The sequence below is a fragment of the Zonotrichia albicollis genome, chromosome 23 (genome assembly GCF_047830755.1).
Source record: "Zonotrichia albicollis isolate bZonAlb1 chromosome 23, bZonAlb1.hap1, whole genome shotgun sequence".
Classification (NCBI taxonomy): Eukaryota; Metazoa; Chordata; class Aves; order Passeriformes; family Passerellidae; genus Zonotrichia; species Zonotrichia albicollis.
Window position 1 is genome coordinate 3,671,117 of NC_133841.1, and position 15,671 is coordinate 3,686,787.

Here is a 15,671-nt window from a genome sequence, read left to right on the forward strand (position 1 = left end):
TTATGTTTATTAATTGTTTATCTAAAAGATTTTCTTTTGGCCTGACAGAGCTCTGCTCAGCAGCCAGCCATGAGCACACTGTGCTGCCCTCCGTACAGACACCTATCTTTATACCCATTGTTACGTGTACAATATTTATCATTTTTCCCCAATACCATTTATTCATATTGCCCGGTGCACTTTTAGTAATAACCAATCCAAAAGTGCCACCATGGCCAAAGAAGATGGAGGAGAAGAAGAAGAAGAAGAAGAAGAAGAAGAAGAAGGACAGGACACACCCCAATTCCTCCATCTTACTCCTCTAAACCCCCCTGTACAGAAATCCTAAACCCTGTGTTTTACCCTCTAATTAACCAATCCCTTCACCATTCACCCCGGTGAAGTCCTCCTATCCTCATCCTGTGTAGGATCAAAGTCCAGCCACCAGACACTTCTGGAACATTCCAGGAGTCCCGAGCCCCCCAAGGTGGTCTCGGTGGCTCAGCACCTCAGGACTGAGATCCTGAGATCCGACACCCCCTGGGATAAAGCACAGCTACTTCCAGAATCATCTCTGCCTCTTCCTAAGACCACTCAAAAATACTCTATATTCAAGTCTCAAATATTTACAAGGTCCTTTAAGAGTTTGCTTCTTCAGGCCAATTAGATGCTCTGGAAACCTTGACCAGATTTGGGACAGAAGTGGTCACAAATGCTGGAAGGATGAAGATTTTGACCTGTGGCTCCTCCTTTTACATAAATGCTGGAAGGATGAAGATTTTGACCTGTACCTCCTCTTTTTAGTACATAAATGCTGGAAGGATGAAGATTTTGACCTGTACCTCCTCTTTTTAGTACATAAATGCTGGAAGGATGATGATTTTGACCTGTGGCTCCTCCTCTGAGTGCCCTTTCTGGTGCTGTCCCACTGGTGTCAAGGCTGTGGCCCACCAGGTAGCACAGATATTTTGCAGAACCAAAGCTTCTCAACTCTCCTGTTTTAGAACCATTTGCAGTTGTTTTGATGTACACTATAAAAATCTGTGTTTTAGGATTGAATTAAATTTGCTTTAATTTAATTAAAGGTACCCTCAGAGGTTGTTCAGCTTTTGTGACTGGGAAAGTGAGCATAAGTTGTGGATGAGCAGACAATACCTGTGAGCTGTGCAAGATAATTTGGAGTACAGGAAAATGTGATGGACATAAAAACCCCTCCTATGGCTGGCCTAGTTTTTAGTGCCTAATTAAGGATTTGAAATTAATGCTTCTGTGGGAAGGGAAGCATGTTTCAATGGCCAGCTGAACTTGTTGAGCCTCTCTCCAAAGAACATTTCCCACCCAGCTGAAGGAGCTTGTTCCTAAGGCAGACTTCATTCTGAGGTTTTCAATCCAGCCACAAAAATTTGTGGCCAAAGGACAAACCTTCCTGTCAGTGTCTGAGCACAAAGTGCTTTGGAAGTGTGGGAGCCTCTGTGAAACACCACTGTAACAAAATGCACAATTTCCAGTGTAAAGATCAGTAAAAGACTGGACTGGCTTATTTGGTCTGAGTTTTAATTTCTAAATGCCAGCTGCTATTCAAAATTTGACTCAGAAAGGCAATGTCAGTTTGTGACTTTGTTAGTCTTTCCTCATACAATCTTTATTTATTGCCTTCTAGGTAAGACCAGCAGTTTTGAAGCAAATTCAATGTACTCCCCTTTTCTAATTCATGTATTTACAGAACATTTTTATACAGTCTTTCCTTTAAACATGGTAACAAGCTATGACCTAACCCAGCTGACTGGCACCCAAAATGAATCCTTGTTCAGTTTATCTAACACACTTTTCAGCTCATTACATGCACTCTGCAGATCTTCTTTCACCAGCACAGTGTCAATTAAATGGCCATACTGCTCTTCAATGAATGCTGCTGAATTTAGAATTTCCTGCTGTTCTTCATCCTGTTGATCAAAACAAGATATTGGTATGAAATTTGCAGTGTGTCCTTCTAGCATTTCAAAGTATGTATGTATTATTTTAATATATATATATTAAAATATACATATAAGATTATTATATGCATTATATATATTACTATACATTGTAATATATATTCATATATATATATATATATTTATTTTTTTTTTAAAGCACAATGAGTCATTACTCTGAGAACATGTAACAAAAGCTGCTACCATTAGGAAAAGGTGTTGAAGATATTAAAACTGAGATCAAGGAGCATTATGCTACAGGCAGCTGTTCCAAAAAATGCAAACAGCCTCAGGGAAGGGGGAAAATATGGTACAGGAGGGACGGAAAATGGTGATACTTCATTTTTTGTAATTTAACCCAAGATATGGGAATCACACTCCTCAAAACTGAAAAGAAATTGTGCATATACTGTCCCAAGTTCAGTATTTTTGAGGGTTTACACAAAAACTTACCAAGTGAACTAAGTTAAGGTTATCATAAATATATATATTTATTATATGTATATATATATATATATATGTATGTATGTATATATAAATTTAAGTGATCCAGGTTTGATCCTCAAGACATCCACATCCTGTGTTTTGTGTGTCCACCATTAAACTCTGGTGTGGGTGTCACTTTGGGGATATAAAAAATTACCTTTTGATGGGCTGCTCATAGGAAATGTAAAATGATTGTTGTTTTATCTGAGTTCAGCAGCAACTTCCTGTCCCTGTGATATTTTATGAAAAATTCCTTTGCCAGGATCTTTTCTCCTGAGAAGCTGGGAAGGTTCAGCTTCTCCACGTTTTGCTATTTTGGAATGTGATTTAGAGAATTGTTTACCAGCATGTGAATTGTTTTTAATTAATGGCCAATCACAGCCAGCTGTGTTGGACTCTCTGAGTCTGTCATGAGATTTTATTATTTATTCCTTTCTAGCCTTCTGATGTCTCCTTTCTCTTTCTTTAGTTTATCATTTTCTTTTAATATAATATCATAATATAATAAATCAGCCTTCTAAGAACTTAGAGTCAATTCTCATCTCTCACCTCATCCTGAAACCCACAACAAAACCACACCAATTAATAACCACAACTCCCCCCTGCTGCAGCCTTGAGGATGTGCCCAGATCCACATGGAAGATGGCACTTGGCTTTGTGTTACTTTAAAACTTGAGGAGATCAGGAATCCAAAATTCCATTCTGAAATTCCATCTGAAATGGAATTCACTTAGTGCCCCACTTTAACTCTTGTTTTGGAAGAGTTTTTTCAAGTAACAGATGTGCTAGCCCCAAATATTTCTTTCAAGACATTAGAACTTGGAATACTCACAAGAGGGGATGAGATTTCCTCTGACATGTGAGATTTTAAGACATGTTTTTTCTTTTCTGAAATGTGAGGCTTCACAAAGATAACATAAGGCTTAAACTCAGGAGTCCTCAAGTGCTTCACTGCCTGTGAACAGATGATTTTTTTTGTTATCAGATTTGTTTTTGCTACATTTCCATGAGAATCAAACTGGTTTCAGTGGTTTCACTGGTACTGTGGTGTGAAGTCCTGTTTGAATCTTGCTCTTCCAACAAAGGCTGATGCCAGAATCCTGGCTGGCACCAGGAGTGCATGGAGCATGGCCTGAACAGCACTGGGGTTCCAAGGGGCAAGGACATGGCAAAAAATACTGAGGAAAGCATAAAAAAACCCTGACTTCATGGGCAAGTTATGGTTTGCTTCACCTATGCAGAAAATTTAATTAAATTTACTTTGAACAACTGCTGGACAATCACTTGGCAGATACTCAATCAGAAAATCTGATCTTAGCAGTCAGTTCTAGGAGATACCCTTGAATTTCAGGGCATCCTGAGAAACTGGCTTAGCACAACACTGCAAATTTTAAACCTGGAATTCATCTGAGGTCCTACCACAAACCTTTTCCTAGCCCAGTTACAAAATCTGGATCAAATTTTCAGGTATTAACTCCCAGCATGGGGGTATTGAGAGCTGGCACTGCTTTCACTGCTCCTGTCCTGGGGTGATTCGTGGTGTTACTGCATTCTGGATCTGCAAAAATGGGAGCTGCATCCTTGAGATCCTACAAATGAGAGCCCTGGGGGGGTGTGGGTGTGCTATGGCCAGCATTTTTAACATCAGAATTAGAATGGAAATAACAACTCTGATCTAAGGATTCTCTCTGGGTCCTGAGCAGGCTGGGACAGAGGTTTTTAAAATCAGGATTAGAATGGAAATAACAGCTCTGTTCTAAAGATTCTCTCTGGGTCCTGAGCAAGCTGGGACAGGGTTTGTTAAAATCAGAATTAGAGTGGAAATAACAACTCTGTTCTAAGGGTTCTGGCTGGGACAGGGATGCACACTGGTCCTACAGCAAGGGAAAAGTCCCACAGTGAGGATTAGCAAAGAGAATCCAGGCTGTGCTGGATTAATCCCTTTTCTGACCCAGAGATGGGGTAACTGAGAGGTGTTTTAAAAGCTTTTATCCAATTTTCAGTCTCATGTGAAGGGTGAAACAATACAGATGTTATAATTCATGCCATCACAATCAGAAGCTAATTATTTGCTAATTGCAATAAATTATAAGTGTTTTTTGACCTATCAGCTTTTGCCACCCCACGCTGTAAATCCCTTAAAGCCAATTACCCCTCATGGCTCCTACTACAGTGCATCTTTCACAGTTCTATTTCTTTAAAATATCTCATCTTATTTGAAAGGAATGTCCCAGCTGGACTGAACTGCAAGCACTGCCCTGCATTCCCCAGAGTCCCATTCTGCTCAGGCAGCATTATATATCATTATATTTGCATTCTTTAAAAGAAGCTGCAGGACTTACCTCAGGTACCACATCCACCAGACAAACTTTCTTTTTGGCCATCACAGAGCGGATTGCCTCCAGGCTTGTGCCATACAAATTCTCTTTGTACTCTCCGTGTTCCACAAATCTAAAAAGTCAATACATTTTTAAATATCATCTACAAAAAAATATTCACAATATTTAACTTGGAACATTTGATAGTTGTTTGCTGAAGTCAAAGCAAAGAGGGAGGAGAGAGGCAGAAAACCACGAGTGGGTGGGGAGGGATTTTATTTTTTTTTTTACTTATTTTTTTTTCCTTCCTTGCTTTGTAGCAATTCTTCATAAATCACTAACAGTTCATCAGCACTGCTGACACAAAGGGGAAGAAGAATGGCTATTTTTCACAGGAAACAGAACAAAGCTGGCAAGGCAATGGACTGCAATTCTCCCATCTTTTGGGAGCTTAGTAAAGATCTGAACTTGGAGAAAACCTGCTCAGGCTCACAATGTACAGCCACAGCTTCCATCCAGCACACACTTTCAAGGAGACTCGTGAATAAAACTTTTTCCTCATCATACTAAACAGACAGTGAGCAGCCCAACTAAGTGAATCTATCACTTCCACTAGATTCAGTTCTGACCAAGCATTATGCAGATTATTTAAATTCTAACTCAGGATCCTCCTACTGATGTTATTCCTAAATTGCTTCCAGCTCAATGTTTGAGTTTGCTCTAACAGTCCAGACTCTGTAAAGAGCTTTTTACTTAAAAGCTGAATCCTTCTAATCTTGTCCAACTTGTCTCCTGATTTTGGTATTCATGATGCAAAACTGAGCAAGCAATATTTTTAAATAGTCAATTATACCAGTATTTAAAAATTAACTCACTTGTTTTGCTGCACATCTGTCTCAAATGATTGCTTAGAAACAAAATTGTATTCTACTCCTTCTCTCTCGTGACTTTTCCTTGACCTTGTTGTGTCTGGAAGAGAAGGGAAGCCAGACATGGGACACACATCACTTTTGGAAATGTTTTCTCCACTTAGTTCCAATCACATTTTCCCAACTTCAAACAAGAAAAGTTGCACAGTGGCAAATTTAAATGAACAAAATATAAATCAGACCCTATAATTTTGTTTTAGGCTCAATCTCAAATATTGTATGATCAAAATTGAAGTTGTTTTGCTCCCAGGAGTGCTGTAGCTAACAAAAAAAAAAATTAAGAATCACGAGAATTTACAATGAGAAAAAAGAACTGGAGTACTTCAGAAATATTCATATAATCAGTAATCAGAACAGAAATGATCATTAGTGCAGATGGCAAGGCATTAATTAGACAGAATACAGATGTAACAACCACAATCAGTAAATTTTACTCACGTGGAACTGCAACCCCGTACTCCTGGGGGTTCTCTGACACAACTTTTTGCTTCAGCTCACTTAACCTGGCCCCCAAACAACCTAATAAAATAAAATAAAATAAAACTGTCTGATAGGTTTCTGTGTGAAATGAAATAATGCAGAAAATAAATAGATTACTTTCAGACAAAGAATATGATTTGGGAGTGAGCTTGAAGGAATTTCCTTCATGAGAGAACTCACGACCTGCTCTGCCATATTCTGCTCTGAAGATCATCAGGAACAAATTTAATTCTCTGAACTGCTGGACAATCACCTGGCAGGCACTAAATCAGGAAATCTGATCTGAGCAGCCAGTTCTAGGAGATACCCTTGAATTTTAGGCCATCCTGAGAAACTGGCTTAGCACAACGCTGATAAGCTGAAATGAAATTTTATACAAAATCTTGATAGATAATTCTAACATCTGCCTCTTCATCAATAGTTCTGACAGCCTGGAGTAAAAACCAGAAAGTGAATCAGAAAAATGAGAAATAGTCCTGCATCATTATTATTGTTAGAAAGATTTGGTGAGTTTGATTCCTTGCTTTGTTTTTTTTAATGTAATTTAAAATAAAAGAAAACCCTCTGGAAGTGCAGGATAAAGGAAGAGGGAGAAATGTGAAAAACTTTGGGTACCTTACCAATCAAAACCACCAGCCTCTGCTGTTCACCAGGCTGTTGCTGATATTTTGTGACTTCTTCATATGTGAGGAACTCTGCTCCATCTGCCTGCTCTGCCTGTTTGCCTTCACTGCCATTGCTCTCCTTCTCCTTTCGACTCAGCCTGAAGCTCCTGCGCAAACCAGCTGGGCACAAAGCACAGGAGAAACACAAAATCCAAATTTTTACACTTGTTCAGCCTCAAGTTGTTGTCTTCCAATGGGAGTTATTCCCATCAATTTTGTTTAAAATAAATCAGTGTATATATGCTCAGATTGTAGGAGAAATCTGTAATAAAAGCTGCTACCATGAGGAAAAGGTGATGAAGATATTAAAGGTGAGATCAAGGAGCAGAATGTTGTAAAAAATGCAAAAAGACAAAAGGAAGGGGGAAAATATGGATATGGGATAGAAAATGTAACATCTCATTGAATATGGGATAGAAAACCTCATATTCCACTGAATATGTGAGAGAAAACCTCACATTTGGGATAGAAAATCTAACATCCCACTGAATATGGGATAGAAACCCCAATATATGGGACAGAAAAACCAACATCTCATTGAATATGGGATAGAAAACCTCACATCTCATTGCCTATAGGGCAGAAAACCTAAAATCCCATTGCATATATGGGATAGAAAACCTCCCATATATGGGATAGAAAACCTCCCATCCCACTGCATATGGGATAGAAATCCTAATATGTGAAATAGAAAACCTAACATGCCATTGAATATGGGATTGAAAACCTCATATATAGGATAGAAAACCTCACATTTCAGATAGAAAATCTCATATCCCATTAAATATGGGACAGAAACCTGAATATATGGGTTAGAAAACCTAACATCCCATTGCATGTGGGATTGAAAACCTAAAATCCCATTGCATATGGGAGAGAAAACTTCATATATAGGATAGAAAACCTCACATCCCATTGCCCATAGGACAGAAAACCTAAAATCCCATTGCATATATGGGATAGAAAACTTCCCATATGGGATAGAAAACATCCCACTGCATATGGGATATGAAATAGAAAACCTAATATACCATTGAATATGGGATTGAAAACTTCATATATAGGATAGAAAACCTCATATTTGAGATAGAAAATCTCATATTCCATTGAATATGGGATAGAAAACCTCACATCCCATTGCCTATAGGACAGAAAACCTAAAATACCATTGCATATATAGGATAGAAAACCTCACATTTGGGATAGAAAATCTCATATTCCATTGAATGTGGGATAGAAAACCTCATATCCCATTGAATATGGGACAGAAACCTGAATATATGGGCTAGAAAATTTAACATCCCATTGCATGTGGGATTGAAAACCTAAAATTCCATTGAATATGGGAGAGAAAACTTCATATATAGGATAGAAAACCTCACATTTGAGATAGAAAATCTCATATTCCATTGAATGTGGGATAGAAAACCTCACATCCCATTGCATATGGGATAGAAATCCTAATATGTGAAATAGAAAACCTAATATGTCATTGAATATGGGATAGAAAACTTCATATATAGGATAGAAAACCTCACATCCCATTGCCTGTAGGACAGAAAACCTAACACCCAACCTCTAATAAAATCCCCCTCATAAAACTTTAGCTGCTTTAGGTTATGCCTCTTCACAGAGATAATTTAGTTTATCAATGTATGGGAAATTAATTTAATAGTTTAATGTGGATTTTTTCATGTGGAGGTGGTTTTTTTGGGGGGTTTTATTGGGTGGGGGTGTTTTGTTTTCATTTTGGTGCTGGTTTTCTTTGGGTGGGTGTGCTAGGGAACAGGTAAAGGGTTTGGTTACTCACCTATGTAGTGTCCATTGAAATATCCTTCACAGTCACAGTCTTCTGAAAATTCCACAGTGGGGCAGGGCACAGGGGAAAGGAAAGGAGTGAGAGGGAGGAAGGAAATATCAGCCAATGTGTGTGATACAAGTCTGGCTCATTGGGAAGGAAAGCAATTTTATATCCTGCATTGTTTGCAGGTACATTTAAACATAAACTAAAAAATACTTGCCTTGACTAGTGGTTTGTATTTGAAAAAATCCTTGACTTTGATATTGAACTAGAGAATTTGATATCTTGGTATTTACAGTTGCCAGAGTTTATGGAATTCAACAGGAAATATGTGATATTTAGACAGGCAGCTGGTACATGACATACAAACTGCATAGGCCAAACAGAATTGCTCATAATGAAAATAACACAGAAAACAATGAAGACAAATCACTGAGAATGAACATGGGTGCCCTAAAATGTTAAACCCCAATATTTCTTTATTTTTAATCATACCAGATGCAAAGACTGCATTTAACTTGCAAGTCTTGGAACCTCACTCAGAAACCTCCAGAACATGTAAATACAGCTTAAATCTTTTCTCTTGAATCAGAAAAGCAAACTTGGAAGTCACCATTACTTAAGTCATCACCCTGAATTAGATTACTTGAAATAATAATTCACAAAGAAAATGTCCTAGGAACAATATATCTATTTTTCCCTTTGGAATTTTAAAAAAAATTATTATTTTTATTTTAGAAAATACTTTGGTTGTTTATATTCAGACAGAAAGTGAGTTAGAAGAGCACCTACCTTTGTCAGAAGACTGATCATCTATAAGTTAGCATGAAAGGCAGAGTTGGGATGATATTAAAAGATGGACAAATAATTGAGCAAAATTAGAGAAAATGGAAAGGAAGGTTCTGGTTTAATTTGCTTTTCTATCTAAAAAAGTACTGCAATACAATACCCTTCTCAACTGATTGAAGAATTTTGGGCAGAAATGGAGTTATTATAATCAGTTATCAACTTAATTGTCTTGAAAACATCTGAGCTGAAGCTTAAGCAGCACTCCTCATTACATGACTTTATTTTCATATGAATCCAGAGTGGTTTCATGCACTCATATATTAATTTCCACAAGATGCATTAGGTTATTTTTGCAGCTTTCAAGTTTCAAATCACAGAAAAAGAGTGAGCAAATGTTAAGGCATCTAAATATGTGAGGCCAGATGTTCTTGAGAGCAGGGAGAGAGGGACAGCTCTGAGTTTTGAAAACAATGAGCACCAACAACAATCCAACCCAAATCCTGCTCCTCCCCTGTGTCCATGCATACCAACCAATGGCAGCTGGTATTTAAAGTATCAATCAGTGGTGAAATAATTGTTGAAATAACAGAAAAAAAGTGAGAATTTAGTATCAATTCAAGCATCACTGAAAGAACACATCTGACTTACATAAAGGTTTCTTCAGAGTTCTGGTATTCTGCAGAGTGCCTGTTGTTCTCCTGTAAGTCAGTCGTCTGAATAGGAAATAATTCTATTTTAGATATGTAAACTCAGAATTATAGAGAATTTACAGCATGGAAAATAAAGAATGACAGTGCTTCTCCTGAAAAAAAAAAAATAAAATGTCTCTGATTCAACTACTTAAAAGGCTTTATTTAAAACTATGACAGTCTTAGATTGTTACCCAGATTACTCAAATTATTTTCATTCCCTCCATTGGCAAGGGAATGAATAGAAAATTCTAAAACATTTTATGCTTTCATATATCAGAGCATAGAAATCAATAGTTTATCAATCTGGTTTTTTTTCCTATTTCCCTTTTGCCCACATGATCTTTTTTTGCAACATTAAGAAAAGCAGATAACCTTTGTCCAAAGCAGTCACTGAGCTGTGCATAAGTAGAAATTATCCACCTTTTTCCAGATAACTTGGGAAGTTTTCTGTTATTTACTAGTAAAGAAAGCAAGTTACCCAGCTTGTGTGAAAATGTAAGAACAGAGTACCAAGTAAAAACTTCCTTAAGTGTTAAAATCAAGTTGGAAGTTTATGATATAACTGGAGAGGATGGAGCTTTTTAGCATTTTCCTCTTGGCTGTATTTACCCTGGCATGACCATGACTTTCATTTTCTGTGAAAAAAACTTGGCATTGTCATGGATATATTTTATGAAAAATCCTTTTGACGGGATTTTTCTCCTGAGAAGCTGGGAGGCCTCAGAAACAAAATGCAAACAATGATTATCTGCTGCTGTGGAATGCAACAGGTGCATCTGGGATTGGCTCATGTGGTTGTTTCTAATTAATGGCCAATCACAGTCCAATTGTCTCACTCTCTGGTCAGTCACAAGATTTTATTATCATTCCTTGCTAGTTTTCTGATGAAATTCTTTCTTCTATTCTTTTAGTATATAATTTTCTTTTAATACAAATATATATAATAAAATAATAAATCAGCCTTCTGAACCATGGAGTGAAGATTCTCATCTCTTCCCTCATGCTGGGACCCCTGCCAACACCACCACAGGCATAAAATCAATTTATCAATATAGTGACAACTCTATACACGTGAAAGAAAAATAAAAGCTGTCATCTTTGCTGCCAAACCTTTCTTGGAACTGTTTGGAGGGGATCAGGCCTGCTCTGAGGTTGGTGTCCCCAACACGCTTGGCCTGCCACCACGTGGGATCGTCCTGGCTCACAACCTCCAGCACGTGGCGCCGCTGGAAGGGCAGCCCGGCCTCCTGGCAGGGGATGGCTCTGTCCTCCCTGGGGTTATAGCAGAACAGTGCCCTCATGAACACCTGCAAAAGAAAGGTAACGTGGCTGGCAGGATTAGTAACTTATCAGAGCAGCCCCAGAGAAGTTTGAAAGTTGCTTTTCCCAGCCCGGCGCTGGAAGGAGTCAGGGCTCTTCATTTCTTGGTCTCAAGGTTGTTTGTTTTATCTTATCTTATCTTATCTATAAAAAATTGTGTCCTGCCCTGATGAGGTCAGCTCAGCAGGACAGTCTGAGGCACTCTGCCTGCCCTCAGGGCTGTGTTATGTCTTTATACTAAAACCCCTGTGTACAATATTTACAATTCCTTCCCAATACCCATCACCTGTGTTAGACAGTGAGCTGCTACTCTAAACCAATCCAAAAGTGCCACCATCACAGCAGAAAATGGAGAACAAGAAGAAGAAGGAGAAAGGCTGGACACACCCAGTTCCCTCCATCTTGCCTCCTGAACTCCCATTCTAAAAACCCTAAAATCTACTTTTCCACCCTGTGATAACTTCACTAATATTCTACTTAAATGTTGTGGCTTGCTGATGTTCATAAAAGGTTGGTAATTTGCTCCAGGGGTCATAATCAAACCCACAGGGGCATTTTGTGCTCTGTGCCAGGATCCCCCTGGCAGGGTCTGGGCTGCTCAGGACAGCCAGAGGGAGGTCCTGGTCCTCACACACGTCATTTCTTCTTGTCCTATCTGGAATTTGAAATGTCTGCCTTTAAAAGGCTTTCCCCAATGCTAACACTGCTAATGATAAATACACTTTATTCCTCCTGCAAGCACTCAAAAATATAAACACCTGGCAGCTTATGCAGTAAAATAAATTAACTTTCCAGGATATATCCAGTAATTATGGAATTGTGGAACATGAGACCCAAAAGACCAAAGTTCCAAGAAACACAGATCACAATCTACATTAAGTACAAAATGCAATAAAGGAATGGTTGAAAAGAAAATAAGGGAAGGGAGAAAACAGTAAAAATGGATTTTTGTTGCAGACATCTTTTTATGAAAAATCTTTTCTTAAGATTTTTCCTTCTGAGAAGCTGAGAGGCTTCAGGAACAAAATGCAAACAATGGTTATCTGCTGCTGTGGGATGCAACAGTGCATCTGGGATTGGTCTCATGTAGATGTTTAGAATTAGTGACCATTCATGGCAGAGCTGGCTCTCTCTCTCTCTGTCTGAGCCACAGACCTTTGTTTTTTATTCTATTCTATTCTTAGCTTAGCTAGCCTTTTAAGATGAAACTTTTCTATTATTTTTAGTATAGTTATAATGTAATATATATATATATATATATAATAAAATATCAAGCTTTCTGAAATGTAGAGTCAAATCTTCATCTCTTTTCTCATCTTGAAAACCCCTGTGACCACTGTCACAGATGTTTTGCAAAGTTGCCCAGTTGTAAAGACTGTCCTTAAAATGTTCCTTTAATGCATCAAAATCTACTGTTCAACTTTGGATTTGTATCATAACACAGTTTAACAAAACAGCAGAACCAATGCAGAAAGTGATTTGTGGGCTTGAAGGAGCTCAGCAAGCAAGGGCAGGGAGGCAGAGACTGAGAGAGGAACCTTGTGAGCAATCAGTGATTGCTGGTCAGGCAGGGCAGAGGAAATGCTGATGGGCTCACACAGTGATGCTGCTCTGCTTGCAGAGCTCCATTTTCACTCAAGTGAGTGGCAAAATGCCCAGAGAAAATGGACAGGCTGCAGCTGCCACGGGGAGAGGGGACAGCAGAACACTCAATTGAATTACACAGAGCAAACAGAAGAGGCAGGATTTCAGAAATGCTACAAAAGAACACGGGCCCAGATGGAGAGGAGTCATGAACAGAAGGGCAGAGCACACAGAAGCCCTGTGCTGCCTTTGCAGCTCAGTCAGGAGCCTGTGGCACCTCCACTGCAGCAGGAATGGCACAGATGGGCCTGGGGGGTTCAGTGCATACCTTGCTGTCCTTGAGACGATCTTCCTCTTTGATGGCTGGAATTATCTTCAGTGTTATTGACCCTTGAGACTGAGCCTGAGAAAAACAGAAATGGCTTTTTACTTGAAAGCAGCACAGGGATACAGTGCAGGCTATTCAAGCTCCAGTTAAGGAGGAGCAGCTGTCTCCTCAGAACTCTAACAGGCCAAGCTAATCTATTTAACTCCATTACAGAGAACATCAGGATTTTCCATGACTCCACAACAGCAATTACTTGGCTAAAACATATTAAGACCTGCATTAAAATTCCCTTGTTTGCTTTTAGCAATTGCATTAATTTCTGGGCTACACTTCAGAGTACATTACACAGTTCTGTGGCTTTTAGTACAACACTGACTTAAATTTTTTCAGACTAATAATTTTAAAGTGCTGCTTTGAAAAATACTGCTGTGTATTCTCCATATAGTGGCTAACTTGTTGAGAGTGAAATATAAGCATCTACAAAATAAAACATCTACTTTCACTCTAGAAATCTTTGCTAGGAAATTACAATTATTAGTTATAGTAAACTAAAAAGCACTTCTGGGTCCTTCAGAAATCTGGAATGGGTTTAATCTCATCAGAAAATCTGGAATGGGTTTAATCTCATCAGAAAATCTGGAATGGGTTTATCCCATCAGAAATCTGGAATGGGTTTAATCTCATCAGAAATCTGGAATGGGTTTAATCTCATCAGAAAATCTGGAATGGGTTTATCCTCATCAGAAAATCTGGAATGGGTTTATCCCATCAGAAATCTGGAATGGGTTTATCCCATCAGAAATCTGGAATGGGTTTAATCTCAGCAGAAAATCTGGAATGGGTTTATTCCATCAGAAAATCTGGAATGGGTTTATCCCATCAGAAATCTGGAATGGGTTTATCCCATCAGAAATCTGGAATGGGTTTAATCTCAGCAGAAAATCTGGAATGGGTTTATTCCATCAGAAAATCTGGAATGGGTTTATCTCATCAGAAAATCTGGAATGGGTTTATCTCATCAGAAATATCTGGAATGGGTTTAATCTCATCAGAAAATCTGGAATGGGTTTATCTCATCAGAAATATCTGGAATGGGTTTAATCTCATCAGAAATCTGGAATGGGTTTATCTCATCAGAAATCTGGAATGGGTTTATCCCATCAGAAAATCCGGAATGGGTTTAATCTCATCAGAAAATCCGGAATGGGTTTAATCTCATCAGAAATCTGGAATGGGTTTAATCTCATCAGAAATCTGGAATGGGTTTATCTCATCTGTTTTAGATGCCTTATTTTGCATGAGATGAACTGTGTTTTAGAGAAGCCTGCAGTTCTGCACAGATTAAAAAGCAAATACAAACATTTGTAGCTTTTCTTCAAATAATAAACCATGAAAGTGTTACACTTCAGGCATTAACAACTCACATGGGTCAGTTGCAATTAGAAATGACACAGGACAGATAAAAAGCATCCCAAGATCCCCATAAATTAAACTTTACACACTATTTCAAAGTGGTTTGACACCCCCTGCCCCCCAGGTTAAAAGCAGTCATTGGCATTATTGGGATTTTTGATCTAAATTGAAATGAGGTGATGGAAGGGACACCAGTGTCCTCACTGTGTCCCTAAATCCACTCAGACAAGGGGAATCCCAGCACAAGAGGGAAATCAGAGATAAAGAAGCAGAAGAGCTGCACCACTTTCTACCAAGACTTGTGGGTATTCATGTTAGAGAAGCTTGAAGCAAGAAATTGCTCATGTCACCAGGAATCTGCTGGTCAAGGACAGACTGACAGCTCTCCTGAACACACAGACCAGACTCTCTTCAGCTTCCCAACACATCCTCTAGGAGTGCATTTATAATTTGCAGCTTGCTTGCCATAAACAAAGCATGAAAGGGAAGTTCTTGACAGAGCAACATGTTAACTTTGTATTTGCATCTTACTTGGTACCAATCCAGTTCGCAGAAGTTTCTGAAGTCAAAAGGAGAAGACTAATCCACAGGGAGAAGAAAAACTCTTAATGCAAAGACAAGCAGGGATTGCATCTTTTAGCTCTATATTTTAAACTCATGGTTAAATTTCATCATCTACTGTAATTACTAGATCACCAAACAGAAAAGATCTTGAAATGAAAATCAGTGCAGACCAAAATCTGACTTATTTCTTCTGGTCGTTTGTGAAGCACAGTAATACCATTGACTTCTCTTAGTTCATCTCCAACATGGACAAGACCTGAAAAGATGGTAAGGAAATTAAAATAGGTCTAGAGACTGGAAAGCATTACTCCTCTGATGTCCAGCCTAAATCATCAGCTTGTACTTCCTCT

The 15,671-nt window shown here is 38.5% G+C and overlaps 1 protein-coding gene across 12 annotated transcripts in view; it reads right to left on the bottom strand.

Annotated features, from left to right (window-relative positions):
• Window positions 1–417: 417 nt before the first annotated feature.
• The window catches only part of MPP3 (MAGUK p55 scaffold protein 3), a 29,046-nt gene continuing 13,792 nt past the window's right edge, over window positions 418–15,671 (bottom strand). For 2 of the 12 annotated variants that reach the window (XM_074557783.1, XM_074557782.1), the window contains exons 8-19: window positions 15,492–15,577; window positions 13,345–13,419; window positions 11,223–11,419; window positions 10,069–10,133; window positions 9,424–9,444; window positions 8,641–8,682; window positions 6,786–6,950; window positions 6,124–6,204; window positions 5,632–5,725; window positions 4,781–4,889; window positions 3,271–3,393; window positions 418–1,922 (exon numbers count right to left, since the gene is read on the bottom strand). In XM_074557783.1, coding sequence (XP_074413884.1) covers window positions 1,743–1,922; window positions 3,271–3,393; window positions 4,781–4,889; window positions 5,632–5,725; window positions 6,124–6,204; window positions 6,786–6,950; window positions 8,641–8,682; window positions 9,424–9,444; window positions 10,069–10,133; window positions 11,223–11,419; window positions 13,345–13,419; window positions 15,492–15,577 — 1,238 coding nt within the window. In that variant the 3' untranslated portion in view covers window positions 418–1,742. The remainder of the gene's footprint in view (window positions 1,923–3,270; window positions 3,394–4,780; window positions 4,890–5,631; window positions 5,726–6,123; window positions 6,205–6,785; window positions 6,951–8,640; window positions 8,683–9,423; window positions 9,445–10,068; window positions 10,134–11,222; window positions 11,420–13,344; window positions 13,420–15,491; window positions 15,578–15,671) is intronic. The other 10 variants (XR_012583589.1, XR_012583590.1, XR_012583588.1 and 7 more) reach the window with 10 other exon arrangements.